Raw genomic sequence first — 23,597 nt, forward strand, 5'->3', positions numbered from 1 at the left:
AAAGCGGAACAAAAGGCCAATTTAACCCCTAAATGATCCGAGGTAACACGCAGTCACATGCTGGCCTGGATGAGGAGTAGACTGGGAAAAGCCCCGGCAGTGCTGCAAAGGAGCCGCTCGGTGGTGGAAACTCGTGTAGCGATCGATTGCTACTGTCTGATCTCTGTGATGTAAAGATGGATGCCTGCCGAAATAGGTAAATAAACACAATTAGGGAATTTGCGTGGCTGTGATTGCTGTATTTAACGTGGATAGGGTTTATTACGAGACAGAAGCGTCGTTTGGAGTCATTTTGTGTTTACACGGGGAGCTGAGAGGCGCAAACAGCCGCAGTGCAGCAGCGGTGCTGGGTCCGGGGACGAGCCTCGCTGTGGTCAAATGTAATTCCTCAGCAGCAAAACCATTCAGACAATGTGTTTGTGTGTTTCTGTTCGCTCTGCCTCGTGTGTTACATTTGACATGTTTAGCTGGTAGCTGCTGCTGACCTGGAGGATACCGCCTCAGCTGTAACCTCTTGGCATGTTCAGATCCTGCAGCCTATTCATAGCCACGCTCTTTGTTTTCCCTCACCAAGCTCTGGGCTAAGCTACCTTCATCACACAGGCTGTTGTGTTTGTCTATTTGTCTGCAGTGCTCACACCACCAACGCTGAGTTACCCTGTCTTGTGTTATTCGCAGGTTATAAACGTGGGAAGTGAAGTCCCCCGGCAGTGTTTAACGTGCAGTTGTAAGTAGCTGCATCACATCCAAACACGTCAAACGTTGCCCATGCACTGATTTACACTCAGGGGGTTTTAATGCCACTGTGCTGCTACTAACTGTGTCTTTGCCTCCTCCTGCTGCTGCAGCCCCTGTTTTGGCCAATGCTTGCTGCGCTACAGCATGACCACAGCAGTGTCGGCTCATCTGGTAGTTCTGGCAAATGAAAATGGAGGAGGTTTCAATGTCCAGCCTGGACAACAGCAAGCTGGAGGTACAGTAGAGCTGGGGGATGCACATCTACAGGATGCAAACACACAGTGGTCTGACTTGTGTGTGTGTTTCACAGGGCCTAGCTCAGGACATCCTGTCTGACCTGGTGGAGGATGCATGCCTGGGTCTTTGCTTCGAGGTCCACCGGGCCGTCAAGCAGGGCTATTTTTTCCTGGATGACACGGACCAAGAAAGCATGAGGGACTTTGGTGAGCACTAAGTCTCCTTAGTGACATAAATAAGGGTAGTGAGCAGTTCTGGTGCATATTAAACATCCAGTGTGAAGGATTTAGGGGCATCTATTGGCAGAAATTATATATAATATTCATAACTAAAACTTGTGTCAGCTATAATCACCTGAAGAAAAAAAAAAAATCAATGTGTTTTTGGTACCTTAAAATGAAGCATTTATATCTACATATGGAGCGGGTCCTCTTCCACAGAGTCTGCCATGTTATTCTACAGTAGCCCAGAACGGACAAATCAAACACTGGCTCTAGATGGGGCCATTTGTGTTTTCACGCCGGCCACCGTAGTTCTACACACTCCTACGTAGCACACCTTTAATGACACAAAAAAATTCTTATTCTTGTTTGAGTTCCATGTAACTTTATCACAAAGGAGAGCTGTTTATGTCTTGCCTTGAATTTCCAGAAATTGTGGACCAGCCAGGATTGGATGTGTTCGGCCAGGTGTACAACCAGTGGAAAAACAAAGAGTGTGTGTGTCCCAACTGCAGCCGAAGCATTGCCGCCTCACGCTTCGCCCCGCATCTGGAGAAATGCCTGGGGATGGGACGCAACAGCAGCCGCATCGCCAACCGCAGGTATGAGAGTAGAATCGAATCAAATCAAGTTTAGTGACATAGCACAAATATAGAAAACAAATGGAGTCAACCAAAGTGCTTTACAGTTAAAAGAAAGCAGGACACAAATTAAAATTGTAAAGAGGCACAATATCAGTAAATGACAGTGGTAAATACAGGACAATATCATAATACCTACACACCTCTTCCTTTGTCCTGTAGCCTCAGTGAAATTCAGCCTTCCCTTATGAGCATGAAACTTAAGATATGATAGTGCACATGTACCATATTCATGTCATCACACTTTCTATCTTCACACAGTGAAGGATTAATGCGCCCTCTCTGTATGTTTCAGCAAACAGAACGATGCGAAACATTATAAAATGGTTTCGGGTCAGACCGTATTTGTTTTATAATGGGACTGTTTGCAGTGAGTAATGCTGAGTCATTGTGTGTGTCATGCTTTATTCTTCTCTCTTTTACAGAATAGTCACCGGTAACAACACCAACAACAAGTCAGAGAGCGACCAAGAGGATAACGACGACGTCAACGATAATGACTGGTCTTACGGGGCAGAAAAGAAAGGTGATGCTGGTGCTACTTTTCACCTCTGTTTGTAGTTACACTGAGGGCTGATTGTCAATGTGATTGTCTAATGTTTTGATATTTAAATCTAAAATGTATTGTCTTTCTTTTACAGCCAAGAAAAGGAAATCTGATAAGGTGCTTTTATTTTCCCTTATTATTAATGCAACAATCTCATGGAGCATTACACTGTTTTATTATTCACAACATTAACTAATTTAGATAAACGCATGAATATTTACTTATTACTTATTTACTTACTTATTATTCTTGATTTGTCAGCTCAATCTTGATATTTTTCTTTTTCCGACTCAGAATCCAAACTCACCCAGAAGATCCAAATCATTCAAGCATAAGAGCAGTAAGTGGAAATCAAACCTTGAACTACTTCTCGATGTCTGCAGATTCTACACTGAGTACTCATGCACTCTTGCTAAATGCAGAATTATGCTTTAATTTTTTGAAGTTGGAGTAATCAAGTGAAACAGTAAATTAATGCCTTAATGAGGGACTTGGTTTATTCCTGTCAGTATTGTTTTGAATCTGTCTCTTGGCGATGCCTCCATCGTGTCAGCATTGTTCAGAGAAATAATGACATTAAACAAATACTTATTTAAAGGGACAGTTCACCCCCCAATCTAAAATACATAATCCTCCTCTTACCTGTAGTGCCGTTTATCAGTCAAGATTGTTTTGGTGTGAGTTGCAGAGTGTTGGAGATATCAGCTGTAGAGATGTCTGCCTTCTCTCCAATATAATGGAACTAGATGGCACTCAGCTTGTGGTGCTCGAAGTGCCCAAAAAATACATTTGAAAAACTCAACAGCAATGTCTCTTCCCAGAAATCATGACCTGGTTACTCAAGATAATCCACAGACCTTGTTGTGAGCAGTTTCATGTAGGAACTATTTTCTTTATACAGCACTATGCCAACCAATTGTATCACTGCAGAGAGGCACGCATCTACTGCTAGCTCACCTAGCCCCTCTGAGCTAGCTAACGTTACAGCTCAGCTGAGGAGGATGTCATTAATATTTACATCTCATGCTGTAATGAGCACGAGCCTCTCGTCAATGAATAGATGCACGCTTCCTTCTGCGCAGTGATATGTTTTTTGGGTACAGTTCGGTAGTAAGAAAATAGCATGAAACTGCTCACAACAAGGTCTGTGGATTATCTTAAAGAATTATTTCACTGCCGGAAACGTGTTATTTCATTATAAAAATGATTACACTGCACCACACTGGATCAATAAACGCTCCCGCTGGTGGATGATGTAATGCAAGTAACTTGTTGGAAAATCAATATGGTGGCCGGCTGGTAACAAACAATCTCATTATGCAGTTAAACATTTAACTAAAATATGTTTCTGAAAACATTATAGGTGAGAAATAAGCAATGCAGTAAAAGTATCTTGGTTCATATTTGATTAGCACTGCTTAGTTTTACTGTTGAAGAGTTGGAATGTTCAACCTCTATTTTTTCAATATGGCACTCACTTCCTGTTCACTAATTCTCCTATTACAGCCAAACAGTGCACTAAAATATGTTTCTGAAGACATTTTAGATGGAAAAACAGCCAATACAGGAACAGAATCTTGTTTTATATTTCATCAGCACTGCCTGGTTTTACAGTTTGATCTGAGTTTGAAAGAGAGACAGAGGGATCCACTTCTGTACTCTGTGTCTCCGTGGTGGCGGGCATACAAGTTTGAGGAAGTACGATTTGTGGTTCGAGCATCAGCCCCTGTAGCAAGTTGAGCAGGGAGATCTGGGTGCTGGCAAGTTGGAGGGAAGTTTAACACAGTTCATTTATACTTACTATCCATATTGTTATGATACAAAGCTGGTTGAAAATCAGCAACATATCTCTTTAAGTAACTTTTCAGGGGGGTTTTTGCACTTTGAGCACCACAAGCTGAGTGCCATCTAGTTCCATTATATTCAAGAGAAGGCAGACATCTCTACAGCTGATATCTCCAACACTCGGCAACTCACACCAAAACAATCTAGACTGATAAATAGCACTACTGGTAAGAAGAAAAATATACATTTTTGACTTTGGGGTGAACTGTCCCTTTAAATTACTGTCGGTATCTGGTATGAGTGAAGGAATGACCTGCAGCCTCCTGTTTTTTCCCACAGGCATGATGGGCCCTAGACGTCGCATGGACAACCAGGAGAGTCCGCGCATGCTGATGAAAGATGAGGCATTCCCTCAATGACACACTTGGCCACAAACACACATTCTCTTACCATGGTGTGTGCACACACACACAGACGAGCGCACACACACGGGAAGACCAATAACACTTCACCCTTGGTTCTTTATGTTGTGAAATCAATGGACGTCGATGTTATAGGTGACATTCATGGCGTTTGCTGCTCTGCAGAAGCAGTTCAGACCTCCCACTGTATACTTGACAGATTTTTTTTTTTTTTCGTTATCACAAAATCATCGTACTAACAGTCATTTAATTTTGTTTTTCGTTAATTTTGTATCAGAAGTTTTTTGCTGGAGTCCAAAATAATGAAGTTCACTGTAAAGGATTTCACTGCACAGAGGTAGAGTCTGGTGTCCCTCGCTCAGCGGCCGAGCAGAGGCGGCTATGTGAGGAGCGGACGCGTGCACATACAGTATGTCGTTTTGTTTTTAAATACAGAAATGATTAGGCATTAGGTGTACTTCTATTTCCTCACCTTTTGAAATCTCATTCTTTGAAAAATAATGTCAAAGACAATCATTACTAATGGTTCGTCTTTTATTTTCACATTCACCGTCAGGCTCATAGTTGAATCACGATACAGTGTTTGAGAGACACGTACCTCTCAGTTTGTCATTCACCTGTGGAGATTTGTTTTAAACATGTTCAGTAAATGAAGCCCTAATTGTACAAGCAGGTATTTGCTGCAGAAAGCAGGTTTGTTTTTGTTTCATTTTTTTGGTGGATAGGTCGGCTTGTTTTCTAGCGTTCAAAAATGTCTTTGTATAATGTGTTTACATTGTAAAGGGTTACATATATCTTTGGTGTGATGTGATAGTGTAAATATTCCAATAGTTGAATTGCTGCTATCATGGCTCAGTTTGTTTCATCTGTCTAGCATAATAAATGATTTGTTACCTGTCGTTACGTCTCGTGTTAACTGAGGACTGAAAGGGGTTTTCATAGTAACCATGCTCAAGACTGAATGGCCAACAGGGGATGCTGTCGATCAAATGAAGAAATATAAAGATGTTCCAGTTTTGATTATTTTAATACACCCATCATATGAGACATGACGTTTTGCTCTGTGAAAATTATTACTGTGATGTGACGTTATGGATCTTATTCATAGGAAACTGAGACACACTAAGCACAAAGTGTTCTGCACTGAGTTCCCACAACTGATAACTGCCAGGGGAGCCAAGTGTGCTGCCTTCAAGTGCTCCTCTTAAACACTGACATCTGGGCTCTGATACATATGTGTGTTAATGCAGGCCTCAGGAAAAAAAATGCATCTACATTTCATATGTACAGAAGCCCTGAAAGGCAAGGTAAAAAAAAAAAAAGGGCCATGACAGCCAAAATCTAAATGTACCTCCTACATAGGATATAAAATCTGGTACATACAAGATAAAATCTCCCACACAGGATGTCATGTGATGAACTTGGCCAACATGGCCTGGATTCTTTTATTTATTTATTTATTTATTTATTTATTTTACCCTGCCTTTCAGGGCTTTCATATGTATGATTTATACAGTAATATTGAATGATTTGAGATATGCTTGTAAATTTGACAACCGATCCTTGAACAGCTACATGTGATGAAATTAGTGGTCAGAGGTGAAAGTGAATCGTCCAAAATATGAGTTCAGACTTTTTTAATCTCTAGCTCCCACGCCCAAACCGAACAAAAAGCAGTTAAGGTCAGTAATGAAAGTACACAGATAGATACAAGATACTGTACTTTGACTCCATTACGTATATCTGACAGCTGTAGTTACTTTACAAATCATTGTCACAAAATACGATCAACAAGTCAGTTATGTGTTTTTATAGATTTAAGCTACAGTATCTTGTTCAGTTGCTTACAAAGAAGTTAAAATTAGCTCCACCTTTATGAGCTGCAACGTTAAAGTAAGACTTACACAATGATGCATGAGGCTAATTGTAATCTAATATGATTATTCTGAAATGGGGCATTCAGGGTACTTTTCCAATTGGTACCTTAAGTAGGCCTATATTTTTGATGCCAACACTTGAATGTGATAAAAGATCTGCCACTGTTGATTAAAACTAGCTCCACCTCAACCAGCTACGACAGTAAAATACTGCATCACTATAAACAACCAGAAAGTAGTATCCATCCATCCATTTTCATCCGCTTATTCGAGGCCAGGTCGCAGGGGCAGCAGGCCAAGCAAAGCATCCCAGACATCCCTCTTCCCAGCAGAGCTTTCCAGCTCCTCCTGGGGGACCCCAGGGACAAAGATATGTAGTCCCCCCAGCTTGTTCTGGGTTTGCCCCGGGGCCTCCTGCCAGTGGGATTTGCCTGGAACACCTCTAACAGGGGGAGGCATCCTGATCAGATGCCCGAACCACCTCAACTTACCCCATTCGACGCAAAGGTGCAGTGGCTCTACTCTGAGCTCCCTTCGGATGTCTGAGCTTCTTACCCTATCTCTAAGGCTGAGCCCAGCCACCCCACAGAGGACACTCATTTTGGCCACTTGTGTCCATAAAATCCATTAGTTTAAGTTACAGTATAATAATCAATACAGGCGTCAGTTTATGCAAAAGCATGCTGGAAATCAACCCATTTGTTGTCACAACTGAAATGTCTGATTCTCTGTGTTCTCTGGGCTTGCTTATGAGCACAAATCTTAAGAAATCTCCAAACTTGATCCAGCAGTTTGGCTGAAAAGTGAGTTTTTCTTATCACATTTTAATTAGTTCTTGGATGCATCGGACTACTGTTTTAATACTTCATCATATTTAAGGAACAAACTGTGGTCCTATGTGCCTTAAGACTATAAAAAGTCTAAGAAAATGCCTGTATCTCAGAAACTTCAAGGAGCACAATCATGTATTTAATATCTATGACCTCATAACAGGTTTAATAAGATGCACATGTTCAGTGTAAAAAAATTCACAAAAATTTAATGAAAACAATGTTAGAGATTTTCCACATTTTTAAAAAATCCTGACTTTGACTTTTGATAAAAGTGGGATTTTTCAAGTGATCTAAAAATGCCAAAGTTGTACTTTGCCCAAAGTGAGCCTGAGTCTACCAGATTTCAAGATTTCAGACCAGTCAGAACAAATGTGGCATTGTTCCTTCTCATACTATCTTTAGTCTTTGGGCACAAATAGTGGATCCAGCACTGTGCCTGTGAGGCCACCTCTGCTGTCCACAAACCTGCTCTTCTGGATTAACAATCAAGCGAAGAAGTTAACCGTCCCAACCCTCAGGGCGCCCAAAGTCCTGGGTTCACTACATTTAAAATTTGCATCCCAAGATGATAACATCAGCTAAGGCAGTTTCTGTATTGTTATTTCATTTTGTGGCCACGTCTTAATAGAGGCCCTAGTTGTAAGTGTTTTGTCTTGTATTTGGCTCACATGGTGCATGTAAAGGTTCTTGTGTTCTATCAAAAAAACTTGAGCCAGAGAGGATTATTCTACATAAGAATACCAGTTTCACAATAACAAATGGCAAAATGAGAAGGATGAATGTGCATAGATACCCATAAATGTTACATTTTAGGGCATAGTCAATGCAAAGTCAGATTTTAAAGGAATGCTTCACCCACAAAATGACCATTTGTAAATCAGTTAGGTGTGCTGTGCTACCTTGGTTTTGTGACTTTTTTTCTTGTATGTCTCCACAGAAAATGGCAAACATATTGATTTATTGATTGACTGGGGACCACGTTTAGCAGCAGCAAAACTGTATCAAAAAAGCTGTTTGTGAACTCTCACACAACTCATGCAGTATAATTCAAGTCTCATTTATCCAGTCATATGCTCAGTACTTCCTCAACACATGCATTTTTGCTGGGGGGGGGGGGAGGAGTATGAGAGTCTGGCTTTGAAGAAAGCATAGAAAAATTCTACTTTCAGTTCAGTTTTTAATTGTAGCCAAAGGTTTTAATGAAAATACATGTGTTCAGGAAGTACTGACTGATGTACAAGTGGATAAATGAGACTTGAATTATACTACATGAGTTATGAGTTTGCAAAGAGATGTTTTGATATAGTTTTACTGTTGTTAGACATGGTTACATATCAATCAGTAAATCAATATTTTTGCTGTGTTTTGTGGATGCATGCAAGAAAAGCAGTTTTCTTCATAAATTCAAGGAAACACGACACAACTAATCGATACACAAAAGGTCATTTTGTGTTAAAGTATTCCTTTAATGAAATAAAAAAGTAAAAACTTAATTTCCAGCTAAGCATCCTTTTTAATTTGTTATCACATAAGGGATAAATGTTAGATTAGTTTGTCTGTCAAATGAGTTTAATTTGAGCATGTTGACATATGACCACATAAATGAGCAAGTACTGTATCTACACATACATGCAGTTCGAACGTAATATGCTCTTTTTCCTTTTTTCTCAACATATACTGAACAGTAATAACTGAGAAAACAGAGTATTCATGCGTACATATACACAATACAATAAGATGAAAATAAAAAACAATTTTAAAAAATTATATAATAATAATAATAGAATAGAAAAAACTTTATTCAACACCCAAAGGCAACAACCACACCTCCCCTCCTTAACAATAATACAGTGGTATTAAAATAGACATAAAATAAAATAAGTTTAAATAAGTGCACAAATAGAAATCAAAAAATTAAATTAAAATCATAATATCAGTAAATAAATAAATAATAAAGAGGAAAAAAGGGACAATCCTCACCACACCAGCCCTACCCTTTCCTCACAATGCCAATTTTCGTTCACAGATGATGAGTGAGAGGTGACCAAACCTTGTCAAAATATGGAATTTTGTCCACGACAGTGCATTTTATTCTTTCAAGGTGATGTGTGTTCGTAAGGTCATGAAGCCATGACCTTTGCTGTGGGGATTTATTTATTTTTCCAGTGCATAGGGAGCAGTTTCTGTTAGATTAGCTGAAGGTTTAGTCGTTTTTGAGCGCTGAAATTTTGAACCTTAAAATTTCCGACAGTCTTGAAGGCATCATTTGGCACCGTGAGTGTAGGCAGTTAGAAGAATACTTGGTAAAGCTTTAGACACTCAATTATCATAAGTCGCGCGTTAGTATGTCTTCCCACGGCCACGTAGCGCAAATAGTTGATAGTTAGCGATGTTAAGACTCCAGCACAAGAGGAGGAGAGACGAACAACACAACAACCGCCACTTGCTGCCCAGAAAACAAGCAGTTGTAGGCAGAAGCAGATCCCGGAACTTGAAACGGTCGGAAGCGAGCTAACGTTAGCTAGCTTTTTGTTGACAGTGCGCGTGCTGTCAAACCTGAACACGACCTCGTTAAAAGTAACTGTACTCAGTTAGCGTCACACTTTGGGACTCGTACCGGCGACGGGCAGTTAGCAGCTTCCCAAAGTCGTTTTTGGGGCGAAATTTGGTAGAAGTTTCCGCCACTTTTAAACCACTTGTGGATCTGGAAGATGGCATCAAGAGGAGGATTCACACCGATGAATATGAATGTGAGCCCCATGAATGTTGGGCACGCTGCGGGCATGAGGATGCCAGGTATGCCGCAGGCTCCGGCGGGATACTCCCGGAGCATGACCACCGCTCCCCAGTACCCCCAGGTCGGTTTAATTAATCTTTATTAAATAGAAAAGCTGTGTGTTGAGCTAAAGGTGGGGGTAACGTTTTCTGATAAGTTAATTCCACTATGTCTCCTTAAAGTTTACATAACTTTGGCTGCTTTTCAAAGAACATTCAGTCCTAAATTTAAGTTGAAACAAAAGCACCATAATAAGAATAACATTAAAGCTTTTAATTTCCAAAATATCAAGGTGTGGACACCACTTCCGCATTTCTAAAGGTAATTACTCCGTGCCACCCATAAATTGAATGCAGCATTTTTAATATGGTGTTCACAGTGATGGATCATTGTATACCCTTATATTTGATTATAATTAGTATCACAGGACAGTGTTTTGTGCATGTGTGAAAGAGACTATCACGTGGCTGCCCTCTGCCTCCTGTCAGTTAGCTTGAAAACAAAAGTAAGTGTATCATCACCACCATCTGTCAGAGCTAAGCCTGCATATATTGTGCCAGTTTTACCACCACCTGCAGCTCCGTGTGGTTTTAAGTTATTATGCACCATTGCAGCTGTCTCATGTTTGTTTGTTGGAGCCATATGGGTTCAGATATTTGTTTGTTTTCTGTTAAAGGAGGGATCAGACAAAGTAAGCAGCTGTTTAAGCCATATACTTTGATGATAAAGCAATTAAATTTGGTGTATTTCAGACTATACTATGCTTTATACTTTACGTTAGACTACTACACATATATACAAGACATCACAGAAAAAGCACATGCATACACGTCACCAAAGGCGTAGGTTTCACTTCAGCATTGATTGGTCCTCTGCCAGAAAATTTTGAGCATCAAGCACTTAATTTCCTGCATCCTGGTGCCTTTGTATGCACCAATTTGTGCCTTTTCTGCATCAATTAACTGTGTAAGTGTCTCAAACTTTGTCAAAGTAAAAGTCCTGTGCTACTTTTATGTTTTTATTGGGGTGAGACAAATGCACATGTTCGAAACATTTGAAGGATGACGTGTCCCATGTGTCCCCACGGAAATGTACACTCATGCACGTCACTATGAAACATCACAACTAAAATAGGACTTAGCAAATTGCTGTTCTCTACGTTATCCAGTCTACACATACTCTACAACAGGGCAGGACGATATGGAGAAAATCAAAAATGACGATATTTTTTTACCACATATCTTAATATCAATATTGCAGCGATGTTGTAGGGTTGAATGTCGGTGCTTTTACAAAACATTTACACAGTCACAATATCTACAGATATAGACAAATTAGATTTAAGAGTTTTAAAGCTTTAAACATTTATAATATCACTTTAAGTGAAATTTGGGAGCAAACTCTTGATAGAAATATACACTAATAGTGAAAATATGTTCTTTCCAAGTAAACACATTGAAGTTCGGTCAAAAACCAGAAATGGCCAGCAAAGCCTTATTGTAACGATGCATATTCTTTGTGTGATCTAAATGTGTAGAGTGGATGAACTTAAGGGCACTGTGTGCATATTGTGTCAAAGTCTTTACCCTCGTCAAACAGTCTTTCCCGCCTTTTAAAATTATGTTTCCCATAGCGCCAACACATGAAAGTTTTGCGGTGACATGACTAAAAAACATTTATGACCCATCCAATGTTAATTTAAGACAATTTAATACTTTTTAAAGGCCGTTTATTTTTATTTTTAAAAGTGAATTTAAGACTATTTAAGGACCTGTGGCCACCCTGACAATGAGATTTTCATAAATAATCATCAGTAATGTGGATATGATGACTAAGTAGGTAAAGGCAAATAATAGAGCAGTCTGGCAAGTTCAGAATATTACATCACTTTACTGTAAAGCAGCCTTTAAAACCAGGAATCGACACTTACAATATTCCAGTATCCAAACTCTAAGACGATATCTAGCCTCACATCACAGTATTGATGTAATATCACTGTATTGTCCAAACCTACTGTGTATTTATACAAGCATTTTTTTCGCTGCCTGAGTTGTTTTTATTTACTATGAGTAGTACGTCTGTCCTCCATCTAATTATCCCTAATCTGATATCAAAAACATCACACTTGGAGCGTAAACCCACCTTTTATAAACCAGTACTGCAGGACGAAAAGGTAAGCACAATATAAAGCATGCTTATAACAACTCAAACTTTCTTTAAAACAAAAGTAGTGAGCACTGGAGAGGTTCAGAGAAAGACACTTGTTTTCTTCACTACTTGAAAATTCTTCTGAACCTTCTTTTCTTCAGCGCCCAGGGATGCCGTCCAACAGAGTGGGAGGCCCCATGGGATCAATGGGGGGTCAGCTGCCTGGTCCTTCTTACGGTGGTGGGAACATGTCCATGCGGCAAGGCATGGGGCCTCCGAGCATGGACGCCTCGAGGAAACGGTTCCTTCATATGCATCAGCAGCAGCAGCAAGAGGCACTGGGAGGCCTAAGACGAGGGTAAATCGTGGAGATGTGAGAGTGTTTGTGTGAGAGGAGGAGAAGAGAGGGAGAGGAATAATGGCAAGGTTGATTGATCAAGACAGCCCAGGGGCCAAACCAGGGAGGTGTAGACTCATATAAAGAGAGATGCTACTTGTTTTCACTGTTGATTAATCTGAGGATTCTTTTCTCGATAAATTCTACAGAATCAGGAAAACATTACAGAAAGGTGACAAGCATTGTTACCAAATAATTGATCTACTCAACAATAAAAAAAAATTGCCAAGCCCCTTTTTACTGTAGCTACAGTAACACAATGAATGAACCATTAATTATCTCCCTGTAATACAGGTGAAATATTGCAAATTGTTTTATTCACGTCACATTTCTTGCAACATTAACTCAAGGGTGCATATTTCTTTTTAACATTTTAACATGAAACAGAGGTTTGGGGTCCTCAGACAAAAAATTATGAGCATCAAACGCTTAATTTCCTTCATTTTCTTGAATTTTTTTGCACTAATTTGTGAATTTTCTGCATCAAATTGAGGTGTTAATGTCTTCAGTTTTGCCAAAATTAAAGTCATCTGCTAGATTAATGGTTTTAGATATTGTGGTGGATGTGTTCCCTGCGTCTCCTCTGAAATCTTCACTTTTGTCTTTCTCCAATTGTAGTGATACAAAACCTCATTTTCTGATGTTGACTGACTAAAACAAACAACGGGTGTGAAGCCATAGCCAGTTAGGTTTCATCACAGTATTGTTATTTTGTTTTTTAAGATGTAATGATCCCAGAAAAGTGTTCATGAGGATCATGAATTTTTAAAGAGGAGCACCTCATTATGAAAATGTGTTTTCTTCCTTTTCTACAAAGCAGGTTTATAGCAAACATGATTACTTTAAGGACCTTACAAGAAATGTTTTCCTCAGCCACGACAAAGTGCAGCAGTACGTTGTGTACTTAAATGAACATAATTACATCCAGCAGGGAATGTTTTTCAAGTAAACCAAGAATTGCATCTTGTTATTGAATTATAAAAATATATTTTCATACACAACCCTGTTGTAGTCAGAAAGAGTCAGTGGCTAATTTTGCCTGTTGTGGCTCGTTAACGATGTAACAATACCGCTTTTCATCTGTGTTTTTCTCTCTGCGATCTGTTTGTGAAGTCACTGCGCCATTAAAAACACAGCTCAGATCACACAGACACGAGGATAGAGTATCTCATGACTGGTCTCTGCGTTCAAAGCAGCACACACGACTCGTGGGTATTTTTGACTTCAAACGGCTCAGTGATGCCACGTTCGTAAATGTGGTGATCCGTGATGTGAGGCAGCTTTACAGCCTCGTCCACAATGAACCTCTTGTCTTCTCGAGCGTCATCTCATAACAAAATCCTCAGTAAAGGCAGATTGATGTTCCACAGCGCTTGAAGCAACAATCTAAATTGTCATTAAAGAGCTCGGGAATTAGATTTAGTCACTCTGAGGGGGAACTGTGTAATTTAATTAGAAAAAACAAAATGGCTTGTATGAAGTCAGCTCAGTGATGATGAGTCAGAGCTTAAGGTGCTCATTAGGGTTGACTGAATGAAGATTCTGTTATCGCACTGTAAAGATTTAACAAATAATTAATAACAGGATGAAGTGAATGAGGTCTTTCTGTTAATCCTGTGTGTGGTCAGGTTCTTATAAATTAGTTAATGGAGGTCACACTTTTGAAAGGGTAGCTGCTAAATGGTGACACAACACTTATGTCCTTGTTTGACCTAGAAATATTTTCAGCCTTTGGATTTTGGATGTATTTCAGAGAAAGCACATGGTTTATGTTTCGGTCAATTCATGTATGAGTGGGTTTTTTTGTTTTGGCAAAATAAACATATTTAATACTTTGGAAATCATCTTGTTTATTATCTTTACTGTGTGATTTCAGGGCAAAGAGACGCAAGATGGCGGACAAGGTTCTTCCTCAGCGGGTAAGAAAATTTTGACCCTCTGAATCATACTTTAGGTGGATTTAGTGTTGCATCGGTTTGAGATTGTCATGGTATATCTCTCACAAAACGTTATAGTTTATTATAGTTGAAACTTGAAATCTTTTTTTCTTAATGAAAGCCTCTTTAAAAAGTAAAATAAAATAGAATAAAGGTAAGATTCTCGGTTGCTTTTCCCTTTTCAATACTCTACATAAGCAAATGTATACGTTATCCAAAGTGTCAGTTGCAGCCTTAGATGGACTCAGTTCATTTGCAGTTGGCTGTATTGCCGATATATTCATGTCCTGCTGTTTGCTCTCTAGATCCGAGACCTGGTCCCAGAGTCCCAGGCCTACATGGATCTCTTGGCATTTGAAAGGAAACTGGATCAGACCATCGCCCGAAAGCGTATGGAGATTCAAGAAGCCATCAAGAAACCTATTATGGTACCTCTTCATAATGAGTACATTGTCAGACTCTAAAGTGATGAAAAGGACATTTTGAGACGACTTTACGGCTTAATGAAGTGCTTCCTAGTCACAAGTTTAACGATTTTAAGGCTGTATTACATGCATGCATCATTTCCTTTGAGTCCCTCTTTCTCAGGGAGGTAGTTTATCTGAATCCAGTATAGAGAGAGAGATTAAACATTCTGTATACGACATTCAGAGCATTAATATAAAAGCAAACTACTATTTGCAAGGCAAAGATATAGTAGAGTGTTGGCGCCCTGAGCAGAGAATAAAGTCACGCTCTCTTTGTGTGTGTACAGTAATCCGAGCTGCTCTGTGGTTCATTGTCGTAAACCGATCCAGCCGTACTCGCATGTCAGTGTATGTGTGTAACCCACTGGCTAGCTCATCACCACAGCTGTGCACAGCATTCATACAGTGGTTACTGCCGATTCTGCAAAGGCATCATCATGTAATCATCAGCACTGTTGCCATTATTTAGCGCTGTTTTTTGTAGTTAGCACCATTAGCTGCTAACCACCGGCTCAGCCACCTCCATGTTGAGAACAGTTTCCAGACAACTCATACACTAAATTCTGCCTTAAAGGTCCAGAGTGTAGGATCTAGTGCCATCTAGTGGTGAGGTTGCAGAACTGAACTTTCTCCCATGTGTCAAGCATGTAGGAGAATTTCGGTAGCCGATGCGAAAACACTAACAGCCCTATGTAGAGTCAGTGTTTGGTTTGTCTGTTATGTGCTACTGTAGAACAACATGGCAGACTCTAGAAGAGGACCTGCTCTGTTTGTAGAAATAAACAGCTCAATCTAAGCTAACGAAACACAACGATTGTTAGTTTCAGGTGATTATAGACGAAGGAAAACATGGTTATGAATATTGTGTACCACTTCTGACAGTAGATGCCACTAAATCCTACACACAGGACCTTTAAATACATTGACTAGCCTTTGGAGAACAAATGAAGGAATGCCGCCTATAAATAGTTAAAAAAAAAAAAAAAAAAAAAAGAGTTTGATTTCATAAGTATCTCAAGGATCATGACTCAGACTGTCTTGATTGACCAATGTATGACTTCCATGTTTAGTGAAGATCTGTCTTCTCCATTCAACAGGAGCAGTTTTAAAAGAGTCTTATTCCCAGATGAATCTATAGGAATTTGTACAATTTTTTGTTTGATAAACAGTTCTGACTGAAGCTCCTGATATATCTGCTTGTTCATCTCCATGACGCAGCAAAAACGCAAGCTCAGGATCTACATTTCGAACACATACACTCCCAGCAAGCCGGAGGGCGAGGAGGCCGAGAAGGTGTCCTCCTGGGAACTGAGAGTGGAGGGAAAACTTCTGGAGGAAGTACGTGAGAAACTCTTTTCATTTGGATCTCCTCGCTCTGTTTCGCCATTGTCCCAGTGTGGTCTGATTCCAAGTATTTCAGTCCGTGTTATTGTGTTTCTGAAAACTTCAGTCACTCAGTTCTGGTTGGCCTCTGTCTTTGGCTCAGACCACGCAACCAGATGTGTGTTTACAACTCTCCCCACTCCACCCCACAACTCCTCACACACACACACTAGCTCATGTTCTTTTTCTGAAACAGGGAATTGAAACCACTGGCCGTTACATACCATGAGCTGACAAGCCTCCCCTCCCTCCATCAATTCCAGCTCAACTCGTGTCATCTGAGGCCACATGAAGGAGTTTTTTTTTTTTTTTTTTTTCAGTTAATTTTTCTTCTCTGGCTCATTTGGTTTAGGCATGCGTAGGAGTCGTGCATGGAGTAATAGAAGAAGAAAAGGGATGTGAGGGAAGGAGTGAAAGGGGTCATGTTGTGCAAACAGACTTAAACAGGCCGTTGGAGAGGGTGGGGGCGTAACAGCTTTTTCTACTCGTCTAGTTTTGTGCTTCGCCACCCCCAAAGTGGTCAGAGCTAAACAATGCAGCTGCACAGAATGACACAGCACAGTGAGAAGACAAAGATAGATACCAATCTTGTTGCTTTGTCTTTTAACACTTTCTCTTTGTCCATAGCCTGGCAAGCAGAAGAGGAAGTTCTCGTCTTTCTTCAAAAGCCTGGTGATTGAGCTCGATAAGGAGCTCTATGGACCTGACAACCACTTAGTAGAGGTATGACGTCATTTTGAAGGCATGTGATGCAACCAACCTCAGAACATTTTAAGAGCACGAACACCAAAATGTTCTGCTATTGGTTCAACAGCCCCAGTACACTTCTTTTTTTAGCTCTGGTCAGTAAGTGGAGTTCAGCTGGAAACATTTAAACTTTTTGAAGCAATCATTTCTTTGATTAAGAGCTCTCGAATCTGGAAGATGTCCCACCATGTTCAGTCCAACCTCTTGTGAGTTAAGTTTGAATTAATCCACAGACAGGATTAAACCAGCCCTTTATATCAGTATAGCAGTTTGTTTTATTACAATGTTCTTTCATATCTTTTTTATTTCTGTACAAAAACATATTTTGGCATGGTCAAGAGTCCAGTTTACATAATCTGGCTCAGAGCTCTGAGGGGTCTGGTTTTCGACACCCATTCCTGAACTTCAGCTGGACACGCAATACCGCACCCACTCCACCACCCACACTTATGACCAGTTAGTTGTGCAACGCGACCCAATCTGCTGCCTGACCTGAAACCACAAACTCTATAATAACCATGCGGCGTTTAAATAATTCAGTCAAGCAGCATGTTTTTTTTCCTAGCAATATCTTTATTAAATGTCAAATACTTTGTAAGAACAGCGAAGCAACTGTTCTCGTCTAAAAGAATATCAAAAGCACAGAGATTATTGTTCAACAACCTTCCGTTGTTCCGTTACATTTCAGACATTTTTAAAACAACAAAATTCAAACAACAATAATTAAAAAAAAATTAATTAAACATAATAAAATCAAAGAAACCAATAAAAGAAGAGGGTTCCAATATTGTTATATTCATGTAGTTCTTTTATTGTTTGTACCTTGCATCAAACTCACAGACATAGTTCACATGGAACATACCAGTACAATTAAGTATTAAACAGGGTTCAATACTTAAATCAACATTTTCCATATATTGTAGAAAATGACTCCAAATGATTTTAAAGAGTGATTGTTTCCCTTTAATGAAGTATGTAATCTTTTTCAGAGGTAGACTTATGGATAACTCTTTAATCCAATGAATTAACTTTGGCTTACTGGTCTTTTTCCAAGAGAGTGAGAACTCTTTTTGCAAGCTGCAGACAGAGACTCAGGCAGCATGTTTAATGTGATCATTTTGGGGCATTTCATACAAATGAAACTGAGATATTAGTATTTAAACAGTGTTCCCACAGTCATGGAAAAGGTTGTGGAATTTCATTGCCACATTTTCCAGGCCTGGAAAAGTTATGGAATTAGTAAAAATCATTGAAAGTTTTAGAATTTTTTTTAATGTGTAATAAAATCACTGCATGAAATCCTCCATGTATAACCTTCCACCTAATGTAATATAATGGCAAATGTATTTTTTGTAACTGTCAAGATAGCGTAGCTCTAATATGTGTCAATGTGTGACATTTTGTTCACCATCACTTAAGTTTCTTCATTTTCTCCTGGCGTTGCCTCTTTCTCTTCATGTTTTCCAGCTGGCTGAAATGATTTTTTAACAGAGTTTAAATCTGATATGTTTGGAGTAACGCCTGGCAAGTGGGGCAAGAGAAAAAATCGTTATGACCCCATAATGATTTTTTCTTAAAAATCACGTAAAAGTTCTGCAGTTTTGTCAGTGAAAATTTGTGGGCACCCTTTTTAAAACGAAGGTAATTCAGGAAATAAAATTTAAATGAATGTTTTTTGCTTATTCTAATAATATTGAGCAACACATCTCCACAGTCAACATGCCTGTCAGTGTCCCACCTGATTATTCCAGGTGGCGTAGAAGACAGAGCTGACATACAAAGTCAGAGGATTCAAACAGTAAAATATTAAAGTAGATTATTATTATTCGCATTTTATTGTAATATATTTATCATTATCCAACATCCGCGATCAGACCCACAAGGCCTTTTTCCACCCAGGTCTGAGCCAGGAAAAAAAAACAAAAAAAAAACCATCTGCAAATCACCTTTTTCGCAGGTCCCCCAACCTGATGCAGGATTCTGGTTTGGCTTGTCACTGGTTGCCTATTGTTTTAAATATCCCTGTCGCTACTTGAAACTAGTCGCCCATAGCCGGACCTTTCTTCGTACTTTGTTTTAGTGCTATGTATGAAACAACAACCTCCCAGCTAGCAACCTACACGCTAAAATGTCCTTTAATGTATTATTTGGTGTTTTCTTTTGAGGGGAATTTGGCCATTTTTATGTCAGTCCTCGTCTCCCAAACAATATCCTTCTCAACACAGCTTGGCACTGCCCCAGATGATTGGTTTAGGTTTCAAGTTTATTTCATTTATATAGCTCTTTAAAAATCAAAACAGGTTTTGCACCAGAGTGCCCAACAAAGACAGACATGTATGTATACACATACAAGCTTATAGACATAACAGTGTATTTAAAGAAACACAAACAACCCAGTGTTTTGTCCTTAGTGTGAAATTATGATGTGTTCAGCCAGACTTGTCTCCAGAGCTGGCACAGCACGAGATAGGTCAGGCTTTGCAAGGCTGAATTTACATAACTGAGTTTCTCTTAGACAAAAACAACAGTGGTGAAAGAAAGAATGTATGGTCATAGATACCTAATGATTGCACCATTTATTAAAACTGGGACCTAACCAGTATCTGTGGAAGAGTAAGCAGAGGGCTTTAATGAATGTAACATTTTATTGTATTAATGTATTTTCATTTGGATTGATTATACCAAATGAATAAATCTGATCTCTTCCCTTCATCTTTCAGTGGCACAGAATGCCCACCACTCAGGAGACCGACGGTTTCCAGGTCAAAAGGCCTGGCGACGTGAATGTTAAATGCACCCTCCTGCTCATGCTTGACCACCAGGTACCACCACTTTGCTGTCATCATCTCTCCAACAGTCTTATGCCTTGCTTACCTTTTTTGTGTCTAACCACTGCTGTCTTTGTCTTCTCTTCAGCCCCCTCAGTACAAACTGGACCCGCGGTTGGCTCGCCTGCTGGGTGTGCACACTCAGACGCGGGCCAGCATCATGCAAGCTCTCTGGCTCTACATCAAGAACAACAAGCTGCAGGACTGTCATGAGAAGGAGTACATCAACTGCAACCGCTACTTCAGACAGGTAAAGGAAGGGTTTGGAGGCTACCACTTATCCCAGTTTGCTTTGACATTTGAAAATGCTGTCAAAATCATTTTGTATGTGTATTATATCAACAATCAATGTATGCATACAAACACCTAACTTGTTTCCTAAATAAGTAAATGTATACAGTCAACCATTTGTAGCTTCACACTGCACTCCACGACTTCTGTAGCTCATATACAGATATTATACTGGGCTTTAAATGTTTTAATGCTTGTAGGGAGACTAAGGGATAACAAGCGTTACCTTCAGCCTGTCAAACGTGCTCTGTGTTCTATCTAAATGCTGTCCAGATCTTTGGCTGTCCTCGCATGAGGTTCTCAGAGATTCCCATGAAACTGGCCGGCCTGCTGCAGCACCCTGACCCCATCATCATCAATCACATGATTAGGTATGGGAGTGTGGATCGTTATCCCTCTGTGTGTGTGTGTGTGTGCTCTGTCAGGATCTCATTTATTATTAGAAAAACTTGGAAGTGTTTTTCTAAAAATGTAGAATTTCTCAAAGTATCTCCAAAGACTTGAAATTTATTCCTGGTCTGCACTACAAGTCTGCATCAACATCACTCCTCCTCCCTTATCTCATTCCAACTTGAATTCTGTTGTGCCGTCTGTGCGTCTCTGAGCAGTGTGGACCCCACAGATCAGAAGAAGACAGCGTGCTATGACATTGATGTGGAGGTGGATGACCCACTGAAGGGCCAAATGACCAGTTTCCTGTCCTCTACAACCAACCAGCAGGAAATTGCTGCACTGGAGATGAAGGTATGTCCTGTCTGTCAGTCACAGCTGCCTGCACCTCACTGGCCTTTCAGGATAAATATACATTTGTGCTGGTTGTGTTCACCGCAGATCCATGAGACGATTGAGTACATCAACCAGCTGAAGACTGAGAGGGACTTCATGCTGAGCTTCAGTAACAATCCACAGGACTTCATCCAGGACTGGCTCAAGTCTCAGTGCAGAGATCTGAAGGTAAACATTTACTCACACGACTAATCTACTGTGTATGTTTCTCCACAGGATGTCTCACGCTGCTGTTTATTTTACACACAGTATTGCTCAAATACATTATGTTTTCAAGTATACCAACCACAGTTTGAGCTGTTTTTGTTTTTTAGGAAAATATTTGTCAGAGTAGTTCAGTAAGGTTGCACTGTAGGTATCAGAAGCCCTGTTTCCACCGAGCAGTACGGTACAGTTCCAGTATCATCACGAGTATCTTCATGACAACCTCAACACGTTTGTCTTTGTTTACATATTTTGTGCAGTCAGTTGTTTGCTTTCCCAAATGTAGAGTTATTTCAAAATGCTTTTGAAAGCATTTTGCAGGGGAGGAAAAAAGCATTTCCTGGCATAAGTTTCCCAATATTTAATAAAACATGCTCCAAAATGAAAAACTAGCTGTTATGCAAGGGTAATTTGTGACCGATTCACTGAGGCAAATTAACAGCGGACAGATGCTATAATTACACACACCTGTGCTGAATCAAACTGAACAAAAGGACATATTTAAACAGAGCTTCAATGGTCAGATGGAAGCAGACGGGAGCTAAATTAAAATCATTTGCTCAGATTAAATGGAGAGACCTCAATGCCTTGTCTGCCAAAATAAATTGACCACTTAATACATTATTTTGGTGTTCGGAATTTAAACCATGTTCTGTATTCATGATATTGTGGTTCCTCGTGTTCAGTGATAATTTTTTTTTTGCCATCAGTTGATGACAGACGTGACAGGAAACCCAGAGGAGGAGAGGAGGTCTGAGTTCTACCAGGCGCCCTGGGTACCAGAGGCAGTGGGCAGATACGTATACTCCAAAGTAAGAAGTTAAAAAGCTTATTGCTCTGCTGAACAGAGCACATGTTTCATATGTGTTGTATTGTAAGGTGTAGTTGTTATTAGTTTTAATATGCACTCACATTTTTTTGTTCCAGGTGCAGCAGAGGAGGCAGGAGCTGGAGCAGGTGTTGGGCATCCGACTCACCTAAAGACATACTCCAGAGACGTAGTTTATTCGCCAAACGTTAACGTCTGCACAATCGAAATTGGAATTTGCTTAAAGAGAAATAAGCTAATGCTGCAGCTTAAATGTTCACAAAGCCATCCTCACTGACATGGTATCATAACCCAGCTTCTAAGTGGGATACATAGAAGATAATAGTTCTAAAATCAAAGTATACAGGACCAAAGTGATGATTAACACGTCCCTTATCATATGTTTGCCTTGCATTGTCTTGTCATGTTGAGCCTGTTCAAATAACCGCTGCCTTGTTTTGCAATATGTTTTGTTTATGGTACAATATGCTTAAGATATTTTAAGCATCGGTGCTGTCGAGGTGTTATTCACCAACACATTGTGTGCTGTTTTGAAAAGGTCTGTTTACCGTCATATGTGAAAGCCATAACCTTTAGAAAGGAACAATGCCTAGTGAGAAATATATATGTTGGTTTTTTTTTATTTCAAAAACAAATTTAGAAAATATGGATTATTTTCTGGAAAAACAGGAACAAGAATGATGTCTGATGACTTGGATAGGAACACATAAGAAGCCTTTTACGCCAACAATATTTTTTTTGCTGTTTTTATATATATATATATATATATATATATATATATATATATATATATATTGGTGGATATATAATTTGAAATTTGAAAGCAGGATTTTCAGGACAGCTCTCCTTTGGGAAAAGCTTGAGCTCCTTATTTGAGTCCACTCTGTCCAGCTGTAACTCAGCAGTTTTTTTTGTACTTCTTGGATGTTTACATGCTGTTTTTATTTGTTATTGGGGGTCTTTAATGCCAGGAAGAGGAACAGTGGCTGGCTCTTTGGATTGAAGGGAAGATCCAAACCTTGGAAGAAGGTTACCTGGTGTTAATGAAAAAGGCAGTTGTAGCGTGTCACTTAAAATGCACCGAATTGTTTTGTACAGTTTATATTTTCCCGAGCTAACTTTTCATTGAAATGCTGTTTTGTTAAGGTTTTTGTATGAGAGGGTTTTCTGGATCTCTTTAAACATTCCGTGTTAACAGATTTCGCTGTGCCAAAATTTGTTTTGTGAAGCAGGCACTTATAATTTGAGAATTGTTGTGTACAAATATGTTGTTGTACAGCCTCTTTTTAAAATGTTTGCATGTTGTGTATCAATCAAATGCCTTTATCTTTTATACATTTGGAGTTGTTTTTTTTTTTTTGTTTTTTTACAATAAATATACTTACAAATGTCTGTTATTTCATGATATCCCAAAAAGGAACCTGTGTCATATAAAATGGTTTTTTTTTTTCCATGGCAGTGTTAAAATTGATAGCGTAGGCTTATATTCATATCTTTGACTGT

General features: G+C 39.5%; 2 protein-coding genes across 2 annotated transcripts; both read left to right on the top strand.

Moving 5' to 3' along the window:
* The first annotated feature begins 55 nt into the window (after window positions 1–55).
* Window positions 56–5,531, top strand: atxn7l3b (ataxin 7 like 3b). The gene is made up of 9 exons (XM_049563585.1): window positions 56–196; window positions 679–727; window positions 849–973; window positions 1,049–1,181; window positions 1,627–1,798; window positions 2,263–2,363; window positions 2,479–2,501; window positions 2,679–2,724; window positions 4,509–5,531. The coding sequence occupies exons 3-9, from the start codon at window positions 923–925 to the stop codon at window positions 4,586–4,588; spliced, it is 606 nt and encodes a 201-aa protein (XP_049419542.1). The 5' UTR covers window positions 56–196; window positions 679–727; window positions 849–922; the 3' UTR covers window positions 4,589–5,531.
* Window positions 5,532–9,549: 4,018 nt separating this feature from the next.
* Window positions 9,550–23,491, top strand: smarcd2 (SWI/SNF related, matrix associated, actin dependent regulator of chromatin, subfamily d, member 2). The gene is made up of 13 exons (XM_049562702.1): window positions 9,550–10,159; window positions 12,387–12,583; window positions 14,499–14,541; window positions 14,865–14,987; window positions 16,245–16,364; window positions 17,037–17,132; window positions 19,877–19,978; window positions 20,073–20,234; window positions 20,549–20,646; window positions 20,884–21,019; window positions 21,107–21,229; window positions 21,976–22,077; window positions 22,193–23,491. The coding sequence occupies exons 1-13, from the start codon at window positions 10,013–10,015 to the stop codon at window positions 22,244–22,246; spliced, it is 1,503 nt and encodes a 500-aa protein (XP_049418659.1). The 5' UTR covers window positions 9,550–10,012; the 3' UTR covers window positions 22,247–23,491.
* Window positions 23,492–23,597: the final 106 nt, after the last annotated feature.

Source organism: Epinephelus fuscoguttatus, linkage group LG20 (assembly GCF_011397635.1).
Source record: "Epinephelus fuscoguttatus linkage group LG20, E.fuscoguttatus.final_Chr_v1".
NCBI lineage: Eukaryota > Metazoa > Chordata > Actinopteri > Perciformes > Serranidae > Epinephelus > Epinephelus fuscoguttatus.

Bases quoted from the DNA above. Each gene is read 5' to 3' on its own strand.
- atxn7l3b (XM_049563585.1), top strand. From the start codon at position 923: ATGAAAATGGAGGAGGTTTCAATGTCCAGCCTGGACAACAGCAAGCTG. The intron at 974-1,048 runs GTACAGTAGAGC...TGTGTTTCACAG, and splicing joins TGGACAACAGCAAGCTGGAG to GGCCTAGCTCAGGACATCCT. The intron at 2,725-4,508 runs GTAAGTGGAAAT...TTTTTCCCACAG, and splicing joins ATCATTCAAGCATAAGAGCA to GCATGATGGGCCCTAGACGT.
- smarcd2 (XM_049562702.1), top strand. From the start codon at position 10,013: ATGGCATCAAGAGGAGGATTCACACCGATGAATATGAATGTGAGCCCC. The intron at 19,979-20,072 runs GTACCACCACTT...TCTTCTCTTCAG, and splicing joins TGCTCATGCTTGACCACCAG to CCCCCTCAGTACAAACTGGA. The intron at 20,235-20,548 runs GTAAAGGAAGGG...AATGCTGTCCAG, and splicing joins GCAACCGCTACTTCAGACAG to ATCTTTGGCTGTCCTCGCAT.